Source organism: Tamandua tetradactyla, chromosome 1 (genome assembly GCF_023851605.1).
Source record: "Tamandua tetradactyla isolate mTamTet1 chromosome 1, mTamTet1.pri, whole genome shotgun sequence".
Taxonomy (NCBI): domain Eukaryota; kingdom Metazoa; phylum Chordata; class Mammalia; order Pilosa; family Myrmecophagidae; genus Tamandua; species Tamandua tetradactyla.
In genome coordinates, this window is record NC_135327.1 from 81,813,364 (window position 1) to 81,830,691 (window position 17,328).

At 34.5% G+C, this 17,328-nt stretch overlaps 1 protein-coding gene across 2 annotated transcripts in view; it reads right to left on the bottom strand.

The window, feature by feature from the left end:
- Positions 1 to 17,328, bottom strand: part of SUGCT (succinyl-CoA:glutarate-CoA transferase) — an 878,065-nt gene that overhangs the window by 664,808 nt on the left and 195,929 nt on the right. For both annotated transcript variants that reach the window (XM_077119443.1, XM_077119444.1), the window contains exon 8: positions 1,794 to 1,937. In XM_077119443.1, coding sequence (XP_076975558.1) covers positions 1,794 to 1,937 — 144 coding nt within the window. The remainder of the gene's footprint in view (positions 1 to 1,793; positions 1,938 to 17,328) is intronic.

Consider the following 17,328-nt stretch of genomic DNA (forward strand, 5'->3'; position numbering starts at 1 on the left):
GAGAGTTCTTTTACCCTTTTGTATAAGCATTAAAATTCTGACTCAAAGCTACTGTTAAAAACTCATATTAATATTTCACCTTCACTTTCAACTATATTGATTTTTTTTACCTCTATACACATCCTTCATTTTGCATAAGCGAAAAAAACTCCAAAGCACTGTTCCAAGTGTACTATTTTCCCACGTATGCCATTTCAATCTGAAATTCCCAGCAGAGGCCTCTACATCTATAAAGTAATTTTTCCCACAGTAAAATGTCTCCTCACTCAAATTAAATATTTTCTTTTTTCTATCCCTTGAAAAATTATCTATTTAGAATCTGCTTCCACATAGGGTACAGTATCTGGGTTACATCCAAATTCTTGATCTGGGGTCCATAAGCAGAATTCTGGGAATTCATAAACTTGAATGAAAAAATTACAGTTTTATATTTCTCAACTGCTTACCAAAATTTAGCATCTTCTTCAATTACGAACAAACCACAGTAGTATAGCAATATTTTTAATGTGATCACCAAAAAAATTACAGATATTTTCATATCTGCAGTGTCACAAATAACTTGAAATATCATTTATAATCAATACTCTTCAAAATTGCAATAGTTATTGGACCCACTCCTAGGTTGGCTGGTGGGTTAATAAAGAATCATATATTTTATTATTATGCAAAATTGATTTTTTTTTACATTTAAACTACCATATTTCAATGTAATTAGTTTCCTTTGTAATCCTCAGTATTTTATTTTATGCATTTAAGAACATGATTCTGAGAAAGGGTTTACAGACTTCACCAGACTACAAAAGGAGTCCATAGCACACAAAAAAATAGCTGAAGAAACCCTGATTAAAAGAAGTTAAAGACTTCATGTAACAAAAATAGAAGCAACTATACACTTGCCTTACAAGTAATAATAGACTGATTCCAGTAAATACAGTTTTTAAAATTTTAGTTTAACAGCATCTGTATTATAACATGTGCCAGCTTGAAAGGATTACGTACCCAAGAAAAGCCATGTTTTAATCCTGATCCATCTTGTGGAGACAGCTGTTTCATTTAATCCCTATTCAGGACTATAGGTTGGAAATTTGATTAGATTATCTCCACAGAGATGTGGTTTGCCCAATTGTGGGCATTAACCTGTGATTAGAGGGAGATGTGACTCCACCCATTCCAGGTGGGTCTTGATTAGTTTACTGGAATCTTTTAAAAGAGGAAACATTTTAGAAAAAGGTTCAGAGCCAAGAAATCCATGAGAGCCACAAGAATCACGGAGCCCACGTAACCAGTGACATTTGCACATAAAGGAAAATGCCTCCAGGGGAGCTTCATGAAACAAGAAGCCTGGAGAGAAAGTCAGCAGACATCGCCATGTTTGCCATGTGCCTTTCTAGTTAAGAAAGAAACCCTGAACGTCATCGGTCTTCTTTGAACCAAGGTATGTTTCAAGATGCTTTAAATTGGGCATTTTTATAGACTTGCTTTAATTAGACATTTTCATGGCCTTGGAACCATAAACTTACAAATTAATAAATTCCCCTTTTAAAAGCCATTTTGTTTCTGGTATATCGCATTCCAGGAGCTTGCAAACCAAACACAACAAAATCATCATCCAATTATTTTAACATAGCAACAATTAAATACATCAAAAGAGAACAGCTTTTGTTGTCCTTTGTTTGTTTTTCCTATCTTTTTTAAATTGTTTTTGCATGTATGATCATAGTATTTGACCTGAAAAAGTATAATCCAGACATGTGTTTTTATAACATTATCTATAAGGTTATTTAAAGTCATACCTGAGATGACAGTAGGTTACAATCAATGAACAGTCCTTTCCCAGTTTTATATCTCTGTATCAATCCAGCCATAATGGCTCCATATGCATACAGGCCAGTGGCAAGGTCAGTCATGGCCACTCCCGGGCGCACTGGATCTCCACCCTTATTTAACGATTGGGTTGAGAAAAACAAAAAAAATTGAAAATTAAAAGCATTATATAAGATTTCTCAAATATAATGAGGTAAAAATATACTGAGGGAAAAATATATACAAAATGTGATCTCATACACATACAAATACAATACACACACACAAATCTACATATATATAAATATAGATTAAAAATACACATATATGTATATAAAATACATGTCAGTCTGATTTGGAAATCCAATTCTTTGCCCATATATAAAGGTTTTAGAACAGTGCCTGGCACACAGTAATATATATCTGAAAGAAATACAACAAATTTCTATTGTAACTATCTACTGGGGGTAGGACTAGTTATTTTTACATATTTACTGCAATTTCTCACCCCACCCCTTGCAATGAAACTAAACCAAACAAAACAAAACAAAACAATTTTTTAAAAACTTTTCTGAAGCTCCTTTGTTTATATTTTACCTTCTTTATACTAAAAAAATTAATACTTGAATTTGAATTTAAATGAGTCAATTTGTTGGGGATGAAGGGGTTAATGCAACCTCCCTCCTCCCAGACTGAAAAAAAAACAAAAACAAAAACGAAGACAGGAGATGGTCTGATCTCCTTATAAAAATGATGATAGCTTGAAAATACAGTAATGTATCTGCTAGGAGAAAAGTCTTTATCCATAGGATACTTTTAATAGGATGTCTCTGGTTTGGGATTACTATGGTAAACAAAGCCAGAATATATAGATTTATGGGGCACAGGAAATTAGCTATAATTATCTGGATATAACTAAAATGTTTCACAGCCTATGAAGTTCTATGCTATGTGAGGTAACCCCTGTACCTCATTAGGGATCTCATCCATTGCTCTGGGTCTGATTTTATATGTCTAAAGTAGGGATGCAGGGTCCTCCCTCAATGCCTAGGAACTCTTTCTGCTTCTTTTGTACCTCTTGTTTGCTTGTATCCTTGAAGTTATTAGTAAAGCTTGATACTGGGAAACATCTGTTCATCTCAGTGTGATTTGAAAATCCAATTCTTTGTTCATATGTGTAAAGGTTTTAGAACAGTGACTGGCATACAATTAAATACTCTATAAAAGTTAGCTATCAAAATTATCATCAACATTATCATAAGGCATTGTTATTTCAGGCAGTGTCTACTTTTTACTACTTTGAATTCTACTCACACTTTAATTTTTTTTTTTTACCCTTTAATTTTAATGGACTGCCTTAAAAAACATATTTCACATTTCACCTGGTCAGCACATTTGTTCATTTACTTCCTTATGCATTAAATCCAGCTGGTTTTTGGTCATTTTCAGAAGCTGAAATTTCCTTTATCACAGTTTCTATTTAAGCAATGTTAATCATCTTACAAGAATAATAAATAATATTAAAAACAAGTAACTGTAGATTATAGAGTGGAAAAACTATTTTTTCTATTCTTTAATAAAGTTTCAAGGAAAATATAACTTTGGAAGCCTTCTAACTTTTATTACTGGCTAAACGTATAGTGGCTTGAATCAGTAAATTTAAAACTAAATTTATCATAGCATTCAAGATTATTCAAAGCATTCAAAGCCAGAGAAAACTCAAATTTTAAAGACATCTGTTTTCTATTATTAAATGAATATAATCAGATTTTATCCCCTATATATCTCAGACCAATAAATAAATAGATAATAAATCCTTTATATTTTAAATTTCATGAAAAGGGGTTACTATACATGATTAATATTCTAAAATATCTTTAGATTAATCAGATAATAACATGAGATGTATGAACATTAAGCAAATATTAAATCATCTATATATTAGAGAAAACATTGTCACTGGTAAAAATGACCTTTCGTATTTAATGATTTTAGTTAAACAATAGGAGAAAAGAAGTCTGTTAATACACATTAGATTCAAAGATACAAATAGGTTGAAAATAAAAGGATGGAAAAAGATAATCACACATACATAATAATAAAGTTGTAATTGCTTTACTAATATCATACAAAACAGCCTTAAAAATAAAAAGTCACTGGAGAAAAAGATAAATATCTGTTGAAGATAAAAAGACAATCCATATATGAATATACAACAATCATAAACATATATGCACCTAACAGACCCCAAAATACATAAAGCAAACTCTGACAGAATTAAAGGAAGAAATAGATGATTCAACAATAATAGTGGGAAACTTCAACACTACACTTTAAATAATGCATAGAACAAATTAAAAAAGATATATAAGGAAATATAAAACTTGAACAGCACTATAACTAACGGATATCTACAGAACACTTCGTTCAGCAACAGAATACACATTTTACACAGGTGCACATGGAACATTCTCCAGGATAGACCAATATTTGGACATTTAAAACAAGCTTCAGTAAATTTTTCTTAAATGAACTCATACAAAGTATGTTCTTTGACCACAATGGATTGAGATTACAAATTAATACAGAAAAAAAAAACTGGAATATTTGTGAATATGTGGATGCAGCATAGTTATCCACATATGCTAAAACAACCAATGAGTAAATGAAGAAATAACAAGGCAAATTAGAAAATACTTGGAAGTGAATAAAACTAGACATGCATACCAAAATATGTGCAGCTATTGCAGTGTTTCCAGGAAAATTTAAAGCTGCAAGCATCTACATTAAAAAAAGAAAGATCTCAAATGGAAAATCTAACCATTCCCCCTTAAGATACTGGAAAAAGAAAAGCAAACTAAACTCAAGGCAGGCAAAAGTAAGGAATTATAGAGATTAGGATAGTAATTAATGAAATTGAAAATATAAAATATTAGAGAAAATCAACAAACTAAAGTTGGTTCTTTGAAAGATCAAACTTCAAGTAAAACTAGCTAAGAGAAAGAGATAGAAGACTCAAATTACTCAAATTGAGTAGAAGATTCAAATTACTAAAAATTACTTAAAAGTCATGTATTCAAATTACTAATATAACTGACATTACTAAAACCAGGAAAGAGGGGTCATGGCCATTGACCTTATGGAAATAAAAAGGATTATATGGGAAATCAATGAACAACTGATTATATAACATAGATAAAATAGACAAATTCCTGGAAAAACACAAACTACCAAAACGGATGAAAGAATAAAATAGAAAAACTGATTAGACCCATAATAAATTGAATTACTAATCATAAAACTATTCATAACAAAGGCTTCACTGGTAAATTCTACCATATATTTAAAGAAGAATTAATACGATTCTTTACAAACTCTTTCAGAAAATAAAAGAGGAAGGATCATTCCCCAATTCATTCTATGAGGTCAGTATTACCCTAGTATCAAAACAAGACAAAGACATCACAAGAAAACAAAATTATACACCAATGTCTCCTATGAATATGACTGCAAAAATACTCAACAGAAAACTAGCATCCCCAAATCCAGCAATGTATCTATAGGATTATACACCCTACACCAAGTGGGATAATTCCCACAAAACAAGGTTGGTTTAACATCTGAAAACCAATCAATGTTATACATTATCCCATTATAATATAGGACAAAAAATACCTGATCATCTCAATAGACGCACACAGTACTTGACAAAGCTCAACACCTCATGATAAAAACACTCAACAACTAGGAATAGAAAGAACTCCTCAACCTGATAAAGAGAATTCTAAAAAAAAAAAAACATGCATAAACATGCGTACAACTAACATCATACTTAATAGTAAGAGACTGAATGCTTTCCCCTATGATCAGGAATAAGACAAGAATGTCCATTCTCATTACTTTGATTCAACATTCTAAAGATTCTAGCCAGAACAGTTAGATAAGAAAATAAAATAAAAGACATCCAGATTTGAAAGCAAGAAATGAAACTATTTCTTTTCACAGATGACATGATCTCATATAAGGAAAACAATAAAGAATACACTAAAAAATATTTTTAGATCTAAAAGATTTGCTCAGCAGGTTTGCAGGATACACTCCACTATACAAAAATCAACTGTATTTCTATACAGTTATCGATGAATAACTAAAAATGAAATTAAGAAAACAATTCCATTTACACTAGCATCCAAAACATAAAACACCTTGGAATAAATGTAACCAAATGTAACACAAACTCTGAGCTAGTAAAACATTGTTAAAATAAAGACTATCTAAGTAAACGGAAATTGCATTCCATTCAAGGGTATTTGGTAAAATTAACTTCAGAAACATATCTTTCATTCTATAATATAATTCAGTGATGGCTATGTTCATATTTTGGAAATCCCTCATAATCATACTCCTATCATCGAAGAATTGTCAGCATGCCAGAAGCAGTGAAAATGAATTACCATTTAGTGAGTAGGAAACTCTACAGAGAATCACATTATGGCTGTGAAGTGACTAAGTATTCCCAAGTGCAATGACACAGAATCAGAAATGGGGCTGTGAAAATGTAAGGTATGAAGCACCCCTTTCACATTTGGCCTCTCAGCTGAGCCTTGTACCAGGATAGTATAGGGCTCTTGGCCTTAAATCTAAGACAAACTGGATAGTACGATCTCTTTATATCAATGAGAATGGGGGTGCATCATTCAAAACTCCTTAATAAAAATACATTTGAGGTGAAATGGGTAATTACCCGAACCTGTTAAGCAAAATGTCCTAGAATCCCATGATTTATTGGAAAAGAGGATTTTAACTCATATGTAGACTTTTAGAAATCATGTACCATTTTTAATTAAGTAGTACTTCTATTTAAATTATAGTTCTAGAAATTAAGAGGGGAATGTTTTCTTTTTTGGCCATTTAGAAAATACTTTAAATGTATTTAGCTCTTTTAAAACAGCAATGTAACCCTTTTATAAGAGAGATGTGTGATAGTTTTCCTGTAAAACTAAGACAGATAAAAGGTGCAAAAAAAGGAAGACACTTGTTAAGATTTAAGACATGCAGTTATATGGAAGGACAAAGTAGAATACAAACACAAGCCTCTCCTCAATTTCTCACTTTCTGTGTTCATTTATACATTTCTCCACTCTCACTGTTCACAACATTCTTTCCTTACACTCTCTCACCCCTATCCATCATGCATTCAAAAACTCTTTAAAAGTAAAGCCTGAACAACAGTGGAAAAAACTTGTAAAATCCGAATAAAATGTATAGTTTAGTTAATAGTATTGTACTACTTAATACTAATACTGACAAACTAAGTGTCAATTTCTTAGCTGACAATTAAGGAAACTGGGGGAAGGGTACAGAAACTCTCTGTATTCTATTTGTAACTTTTCTATAAATATAAACCTAATTCGAAAAAAAAGAAGTTGAAAAGTGAAACGAATTGCATCTCTTAAAAAAATTATTATGACTCAACTTTGAAATGGCAGAAATGTCCTCATGGTTTTTATTTAAAAAGAAAAATTGCAATCTAGAGAAGTAACGGGAAAAAAAAGAGCTACCTGAAAAAGTACTATTTTTTCGTTGCTTTTACATCACAATATCTTAAATTACAAACCTAAAAATTTGAGAAGATTATTTCCCAAAGACAATTCAAGGCTGTTTAATATCTTCCTTCATTTCTCATTATCGATTTTCACTATCAGAGTTTGTGAAATGAAATGAAATGAAAAGGAATGAAGGAAGGAAGGAAGGAAGGGGAGAGGGTGAGAGAAAGGTGAAAGAAGGGAAGGAAGGAGGAAGAAGGAGAAATAAAACCATGTGTCTTTCTAAGTTATTATTTAAAACTCTGTTTCGTTGAAAAGTACTTAAGCAACTGTAATAATTCTGGTATGAATTTCAAAAGTCACCAAACATTTTTTTCTCTTTAGTTATACTACTAAACCTAATTACCTCATAAAGCAACAAAAATGTTAAAACTTTTTTACAGAGTTGGCTTCATTTCCAAAATAAAAAATTATTCTCAAGTGTATCTACGTCTCTGTGCCATATTTCTTCCATACTGAGTCACTCATTATAGTAATGTAATTTACAGAGAATTTTGTTTTTACCCTAGGGCACATTAATTTTCTGAGGAATTATTTTCTGAAATATGAAATCTTCCACCATTCACTAATTGCCTAACCTCTGGAAAGTTCTTAGCCTTTCTTAGTTTTTCCTTAATTGAAAAACATGGGTAATAATAATATCTACCTCATAGGTGGTATGAGAATTAAATGAGAAAAGATATATAAAAGCGCAACAGAAATATTTTTGTGAGATACTCTGTATGGTGCTGGGAGTCCAATCCAAAGACTGGCAATAATTTGAGAGAAAGAGCGACAGGATGAGAACCTCAATCAAGGACAGAGAAGAGGGAATGGATTCAAGAGATACTCAGAAACTTCAAAGATTTGGGTCACTGACTAATTGTGGGGAGGGGTGAAAACAAGAGAATCAGTCTGAAAATAATCAACAGGAAATTAAGTTTCCCAATAGGAAGGTACTATTTTGGTGATGAAGACCATCACAAGCATGACTTTGCAGCTCTAATCCCAAAGAATAAATATCTTTAGTAGAAGTTGTGAAGGGTAGCATGAGAAGCAAATACTACTATATTCAGATCAAATAAGGGTGTCCGTGTAACTAGAACAGTCACCAGTCACTGGCTGTCCACTTCATGGCAACAGAACTGGAGCTACACAGTGACTGTGCCTTTTGTCCAAATACACAATCTATTCGAACCACTAATCCATGCCAAAAAAGATGCTTATGGTGACATTCACATATAAATTTCTGCAAAGTACCAGCTTCCCTACAAGGAAGAAATTCAGTCTAATGGCAAAAACACTCAACTCGGCAATGAAAGATTCTACTCCCATGTGCCTTCATTTTCTCAGCCATAAAAAGGCAGAGCAAAATCTATCCACTATGTACCCCAGTGACACTGGCTTCACTGATCTACATTACATCATTTAGAATTTGAAAGGATCCTATAGTTCAGTCTCCTTATCAGTGTAGGCAGGAAGGGCAGAGTGGTGGTTGTTAAGAGATCAGTCTCTGCTACCTATTGGCAAATGATCCCTGGTAAGACAAGAAAAGAGCATAAACAGTGTAGTGTACTAAATTCAGGTTATAAGTGGAAGACAGTATCAACAAGAGGCTGGACCAGGAAGGTTATTTTTCTTCATCACATCTCCCCTTCAGAACATTAAAGGTATAACTCAGAGGTGCTAACCCTGTATAATGTTTTACATTCTACAGTAAATTTTTTAAAGTAGCATATAACTTAATCTTCACACAATCTTAGGCTGGATTCAATTGTCTTCCTTAAGTCTTTGTGATCAGGTTTGGATTCTTATCTTACTTTGTATTTAGTAAACCAGAAAGGCATTATCTTCAGATTCTCTAAATATTCATTAAAGTTTGTGTAATACTTGATGCTCTTCAAAGTATTATCACATTTAATTCTCAACAAAAAATTCTATAAGTACTGATATCTCCATTTAACAGATCATGAAAGAAAGGTTTAGATGATAATTAATTTGCCAAAGATCAAAGAGAGTGAATAAAACAATCGAAAGGAGAACCAGGAATTCTGACCCCAAAACTTCTGTTCTTCTTGCTACCCTTTTGCTTCCATTCACTATTTTATTATAATCTCAATATTCATCATCTTTTCCCTAAAATAGGTGAGTTGATCTGCATTTCTACAACTGCAGTGAAGAAACGATCAGTCCTATCGTGGGACGGTTTTTCTACCCTATTCAAGTGAAATGTTAACAGTTCTAAGGGACCTTTTTCAGAAAATGACTAGAAGAATACATTCATTGAGAGACCACTAACTTCAGAAGCAGACTAAACTACACATTTTCAAAACTGCCTTCATGCACCAATCACACTATTTTCTCCTCTAAACATTCGGAGTTAGCTCTCACAGTAAGATGCCCAAAATATCATCTAGTCTGGCTGTCCTTCTGAGTTTAAATAGGGTAAGACTGGGAGAAAACGAAATGGATGGCTGGGGAATTGTGACATTTTAAGGGTAGCTTAAGAGATAATTTAAAAAGCTATTTTACTTCTTTACTTCAAGAAAAAAGTTATAGTTATGCCTCCATTCTCTGTACTAATGGATCAGCAAGAGGCAAAAACAAATCTAAAACTCATTTTCTGAAACAAAACAACATTCATACCCACTAATATCTGCATAAACTGAACCATATATTTCAGAGACCTCCTCTGAACTCAGTATTTTATTTTCCAGGAGGGAGCTGCAGACCTACTAGAACTTAATTAGGTGTTGCCTATGTCTGGTATGATTTAGGTAGAGCCTAAAAAGCCAGAAACAATGAACTAGAATTCTTGAGTATTCTGATCCTATGATTTTGCCTATTTCATCTCATCTTCATTTCCCATCAACACTCTAAGTAACTGTGCTGACAACCTGCATGAAGTCCTTAGAATAAGCTCAATGAAAGCTTGAGATATTCTGTTAAAATTTATTTTAGTCTTATTTTGTTACAACAAAAATTAGATAGAACCAGTGGCCTATTAAGGCCAATTTTAGTTCATAGCTAATAAGCCATCAGTACTGTAGGGGAACTTTTGTCATTCTGCTCTCTATGGCAGAACATTCATTTATTCCAAATGTATTATCAAGTCACTAAGATACAAGTTTAAAAGTAAGTGGTAAAAGTACATCTTTTTGTCCACTCAAAATTGCTATATAATGTGTCAAAAGATATATGTTCTGTTCCTTTCAATTCTGACTCTTTTCTTGGTAATTAGATTCAGATACTAATAGCAGCAAAGATTTATATTGAGATTATAAAGTTTAGTCCATAACCAGCCTCTACCACAAAACCAAGGAAAGATCATTTAAATTTTTAAACAGTCCACAGTCCATTGTTCCTAACACATTTCTCCACAAAGTGGCAGGACAATGCATAAGCACCACCGACTCTTTACAAAGCATCACAGCACATCGAGAGACTGGCAGACTGTATCTTCCAAAGATAGCTGCAAGAATATCTCACTTCTCATACACCCTTCGATTGATACTCTTTCATCAAGAGGTAGAGTCTAATTCCATTCTCCTTGAATCTGGGTGTATTTGTAATGTGCTTGTAACCAATAAAACACTGCAGAAGTATCGAAGCATAACTTCTATGCCTCAGTCACAAAAACGCTGTCTCTGCCTTGTTTGCTGGAACACTTGTGCTTGTGGGACCCTGAGCTACCACGTTAACAGTCCACCTGCCCCAAAGTCACGTGCTATGGGGAAGCCCAGGCGGAGGGCCACATTCAGAAGCCCTCAGGCCACATGGAGAGAGATGCTTGGCAGCCCAAGTTGCCCCAGCACCCCACTGTTTGACGGCAACTGCTTGACAAATCCTGAGCCAGAACCACCCAGCTAAGCCCCTTCTGAATTCCTGGCCCATAGAAATTTGTAAGAGTCACTAAAATGGTTTTTCCTGTTTTAAGTCAACAAATTCTGGAGCGATTTGTTACACAGTAATTGTTAGTGCAGTAGATAGAGATCAAGAGTTCCAATTTAACAAGTAAACTGGCATATGCTGTGGATGGAATACCTAGGAAACAAAAGGATATAAATTGTGCTTTTAATCTCTGCTTCAGGTGATCCACAATCCCCTCTAACTCGGTGGAATAATCAGGGCCAGTGCTCCTAAACTTGAATATTCTTAATACAACCAGTCTCTGGAAATCAAGTGCTATTGTATTCTGTAGCTCTGTAATGAAAATGCCTCAACATCCCCTACCTCCACGACAGGAATTAATTTACTAATACAAATCGGTGGGCTTTGTACAAAAAACTCAAAGTTCCCCTCCTGTGACTCATTGCAGGCCAAGTATTTGGTATTTCTGCAGCTGTTTATCCTCAATCTATAAATGAAAACACTACTTCCAGGCCTTAGTAAAATTAAATTTGATAACTTCTTTGGGGACTTCACCAAAAAGAACTGTACTTACACAGATGTAGATGCTATTTCTCCTAAAATTTTATAACTTTTCATGCCAAAAGCACAGGTGTCTTCTCTTTGAAAATGCAGTGAAAGATAAAATATTAAACTATTTTCTCAAAAGTTGTCAGAAACAACCCCTTGGGTACCACTAATCTGGATTATGATGCTAAATCCAGTCAGAAGGGAAAATGGGAGAAAAGGATATTGTTTTAGCTTGCTAAAACTGCCTGAATATAATATATCAGAAATGGATTAGCTTTTATGAAGGGAATTTATTACGTTACAAGTTTACAGTTCTCATGTCATAAAAACGTCCAAACGATGGCATTCAGAGAAAGATACCTTGACTCTGAATAAAGGACCAGTGGTGTCTGGATTTCCTCTGTCACATGGGAATGTATGTGGCTAGTGTCTGCTGATCTGTTCTTAGCTCCTCTGGGGCAAAATTCTGGGTTTTGGTTTGCTTAGCATCTCATGGGGATGTCTGCTGGGCTCCTCTCCTGGCTTCTGGCTTCAAACAGCTCTCGCAGATCCTGTGGGTCCTTCTGGCATGTTGCTCTCCATCTCCAAATGTCTGTGCCTGAGCTCTGTGCTGGCTCTTTTAAGGACCCCAGTAAACTAATCAAGATCCACCATGTATGGGTGGAGTAACATCTCCATCTAATCAAAAGTTCACACCCACAATTGAGTGTGTCACATCTCCATGGAAACAACTCAATATTATAAGGTCACACCTGTAATATTGGATCAGGATCAAAAAACTATATGGCACCTAGGGTGCACAGGTGGTTCAGTGGTAGAATGCTAGCCTGCCATGTGGGAGACCTGGGTGTGATTCCTGGTCCATGCACTCAAAAAGGAAAAACAAAAATGAAATAATACCTTCCCCCTCAAGACTGGATTTAGGATTGAAAGAACATGGCTTTTCTGGGGTACATCATATTTTCAAACCAGCACAGATACGGTTAAGAACTAAGACTACCTGAGCTAAACCTTATTTTCCTCTACTTCCTTAAACCTGAATGTTGCACTTTAGGGACTCCTTTTACCCTTTAAGTTCCTCCTTTACAGTCACTTTAGCCTGATTTTACTCAGATAAAAATGCTGAAGTGCAGAGCTCACATTGTGATTTGTGCTAGGGTCCAATCTCCTAAGGATGATGCTAACTCAAAATTTAAGCTATATTAACTTTTCACCAGAATTTCCCATAGTTCAAATAGTAATTGAAGACACCCTGCATCTTTCTTTTTATTGTGCATAATTACAGCATAAAGCAAAAACTAAATCCCTGAATGAAAAAAAAATCCATATTACTACTTAATTTCCAAAGTAAAACAGTATATAAAAGCTCTTAAAGCTGAAAAATCTCTTAGAGGGTCATTTGGTCCAACTCCTTGCCTTTAGGCAAGTAAATTTCAAAATCATTCAGGAAAGATGCTTACCCTTCACTCGTTAAAGATGTCCAGAGGATGGAACCAGGTACTGAGTTTTTTAAATGTCAGTTATACATCAGAGAGGAGAAAAGAACTAATTTTATTGACTAGGTGCTTTATCACACATTATCTCATTTACTCTTAGCACATCTTTCAGGATAAATATTAATATTCTCATTTTTAAGATGAAATCAACAAGACTCAGGACAAGGATTCCAAGCCAGGACTGTCTTAAGGGACATGAGCTGCCTACCCCACCATGCTAATAGAAATCGCATGACCTATTTTTTTCTTATTTACTGTAATGTTCATTACCCTAGTGGTCAAAAAGCTCTTCATTCAGCTAACTAAAATCTCTTCCCTGATGTGAGTTCATTTCCTCTTATTCATTGTTCTATGAACAATAAAAATAAGTGTTCACATCCTCCCCATAAAAATGCTTCAGATAGATGAAAGCAGAAATCAAATCATTTCTTTGCCCTATCTAGGGCAAACAAACCCAGTCCCTTTAGATTTTCATAGAAGAAAGTATTTTTTATCCCTGGGATAATTTTTGTCATTCTTTTCAGTATCGTCTCTGATCATAACACAACTTCTTCAAAGCATGATGACTCAAAATGAGCACAATGCTCTCAAAAATAACCATTTACTGAAATAAAAAAAAAAAGATTCTCTCATAAGTCAGAGGGCAAACACATGAAAAATATTACAAAGAAATTTGTTTAAATGCTTTTAAATCCTTACTCATGCTGAATATTTACTAAAAGTACTATTATTTTTTTCCAAATATTCATAACCCAGAAATTCCCTATACATTTTCTGAGGGTAAAAATTTATGCTCTCTGGTATGAGAGATTGTCCTTTTATTTTTAAAGGTGTCCCTAAAGAACTCTGGAAAGAATCTCAAATTAAACTATATATATATATATATGCCAATGCTATTGCTACCAAGTATCAATCTCTTTATATCAAAAATTGAATCCTTCCTGGAACAAAGATTCCAAATTCATATTTAATAAATTATCAATGAGCACCAACTATACAGTAGATCTGCATTGTGCCCTAGAGATCCAAAAGTAAGTATCCCAAAGACTTCTCCCTGAATTAAACTATTTAATGCTAAAAAGACAGGCATATATATAAAAAATTATATAGCAGGATGCAGAAAAAAAAAGTGACAAATTGTGCCTAGGATAGCTGAGATAGGAACCAGATCATAAAGGATGAACTCCTGCACACTCATCAGTTCTTTCAATTGAACTATTGGCATTTCAGAGGGAAAATTTTAGATTTGTGGACCTGTGACATACATTGAGGATATTTTCCCATCCCTACCCCAAGCATTGCTGACAGCAACCCAAACATCCCACACATCAATTAAACAGTCCCCTGGGCTGAGGTGGGGTTTAGACTAATAATCCCGTTGAAAACCTGTGCTAGAGCACATATTCTAAGCTCAGAACTGACATAGTGAAGAGTCAGTTGACATAGCTGAAGTTAGACAACTTGCCCAATGTCACCCTGAGTGACAGAGTAAAAATACAAATCCTGGTTTTCTGACTCTTAAGAACCATTCAGTGAAGCTGTAAAATGGGTCAACAAGGAAGACATTAAAACTGCAAGATAATGACAGGAATTGAACTTCAGAAGAAAACCGTGGGGGCCAAAGTTCTCAGGTAACATGGCCTAAAAAAGTCAAGATGATGGTAGCTCTGAGGGTGTGAAAGAGAGAGCAGACACAGATTTTAGAAGTGGAGTTGCTATGAGGTTGTAGGGCCATAGACTAGTTGTAGAGATGGAGATCAAGAAAAATGTGACACTGCTCCTAGCCCAGAGCTTCCGGAAGTGAAAGAGCCAAGAATGAGCTGCCTCCCATTGGGAAGCGTTTGAAAGAAGCAAATGTTATCCATGCATAATATGGATAATACCGTAAAACAATTATCCTAATCTGCACTCCCTTTCTATATTGATATTCATGTACACTTAAGTGGTCTTTCTGTCCTACAACATTTAAATAAATTGTTTATATTTACGTTAGTCTTTCCTCCTGATTAAAAAAAAGACACTTTTTTAAACAGTCCTTTGAAATGTTTCCCATTTGTTGACTTTTATCTGGCATTTTGGCACTAAAAATGAACTCAGTATTCCAGATCGAGACTTCCTAGTGTTATATACAGATGAACTACAATGGCACTCTTGCTGTGCAATGCAAAACAAGACAGCACACAATGCAAAGTGATATTGGCATTATCAACAGAATCAGCATACGGAAATGCTCAATAAAAATAATTTATTCCAATTCTGATTGCCTTTACTGGGTAGTTTAGAAAGATGGCAACCACAACAGCTTCTACTCAAGGATGACTGGACTTTGGGAATCCTCATTCTCAATTCAAACACAGGTGCCAAGTCTTCCTCACCTCCTAAAAAGGGCACTCATGCATCCTCATTCCTCAATCTACATAATCTCAATCTACAATTTTTAGATGAGAAAATATTTAAACATTGTTCCCAAATAATTTCTCCTGCTTTGATCAGTAACCATGTTATCTTGTCGTTAGCTAAGGGATACGCTGTATAAAAGAAATATAGCTTATTTCTCAGAGAAAAAAAAATGAAATTAAGTGTGTGTGTGTGTGTGTGTGTGTGTGTGTGTGTGTAAAATTAGAAAGGAGATTTTAGAGGAATTTGAGGGGGGTTTGTAGTCCTATTTAAACTTCACAGATGATTCACATGCCTTCCATTTGGGGGTTAATTGCAAAAAAAAAAGTAGAACCATATCATGATATAAATTATATGGAAGGCAAGCTGAAATAGCAATTAAGCTACAATAGTAAATATCAGTAGCATGAAAGTCAGTCCCTGGGATTGAGTCTATACATCCAATTCTAGTTAAACTTACTGAACTAAATTGAGCAATCAATTCCCTCAACAAATCAGCTGGAGAGGGGAAAACATGATTGTTTATTTTCTTTAGATTTATTCATAGTTTCACTGAAATAAACCAAGATCCAGTCATTTTGACATATGTAAATTTATTCATGCTTTTGGTCAACAAATATCTGTGTGCTCATTATGTACCCGGCATTGTTCTAGATTCTGGGGAGACATTAACAACCAAACCAAAGTGCCGGCCCTCATGCAGCTCACATTCTAGAGGCGGAGACAGACAATAAAGAAATTTGAAAGAAACAAAATTTCACACATGAAGATGAGTACTACGAAGAAAAATAAAGGAAGGTAAGGGGTTGGAGACTCACTATGGGTTGTTGAACAGCCTAAAAGTGATTAACAGCCCTTCAGGACTGAACCTCCACTTAATAGGACATTAATTCAAGTATTCCATTGCTGAATATATGCTTTTATTTAGACATTGCAACAGGTTTGATCTTCACAACCTAGAGAAATTACTATGCCACCTCCATCTTACAGATGAAGTAATGAAGGCCCACAATAATGGTCTAAATAGTTTGTTTGCAGTTATATAACAAGTGGAAGAGCTAAACTCAAACTCTGCGCAATTCAAAAGTCCATGCTCTGCTCTATTACCACACAACTGTTCTGATAAGTATCAAAACCATCCCAAACATCACTCTATCTTCATCAAAAATCTCTAATAGAGGCAAAGCACACAGAAAGGGTGAGTAAACAACACTGGGAAAAATAAACAAAAATATCATTAAAGGAGAAACTCAGGCCTTGGACCAAGGCAAAAGGTGCTGCCAGGACTTGCATCAACATTCACATAGGAGTGGAATGCACCCTTAGATGAGTGGAATAGAGGCGGCACAGGGCATCTGTTGGGACCTCAAAAAGGCTGAACCCTGTGCCCCAGTAGGCTTGGCCTCCTACCGAGCCTTCTCTTCATCCTCATTCACCTCTATCCCAGTACCTCAGATGACTGTAAATTTGATGAAATTATGCCTGCAGCATAGAATTTAAATTTTATGGATTCTGACTAGGGCTGGGTTAGGTTAAGGTTAGGGTTACAGTAAGTAAAAGAAAGTAAAAGAAAAAGTACTTAAGTATTTACTAAGTAAAAGTAAAAGTGAGCAAATGTACTTAAATAC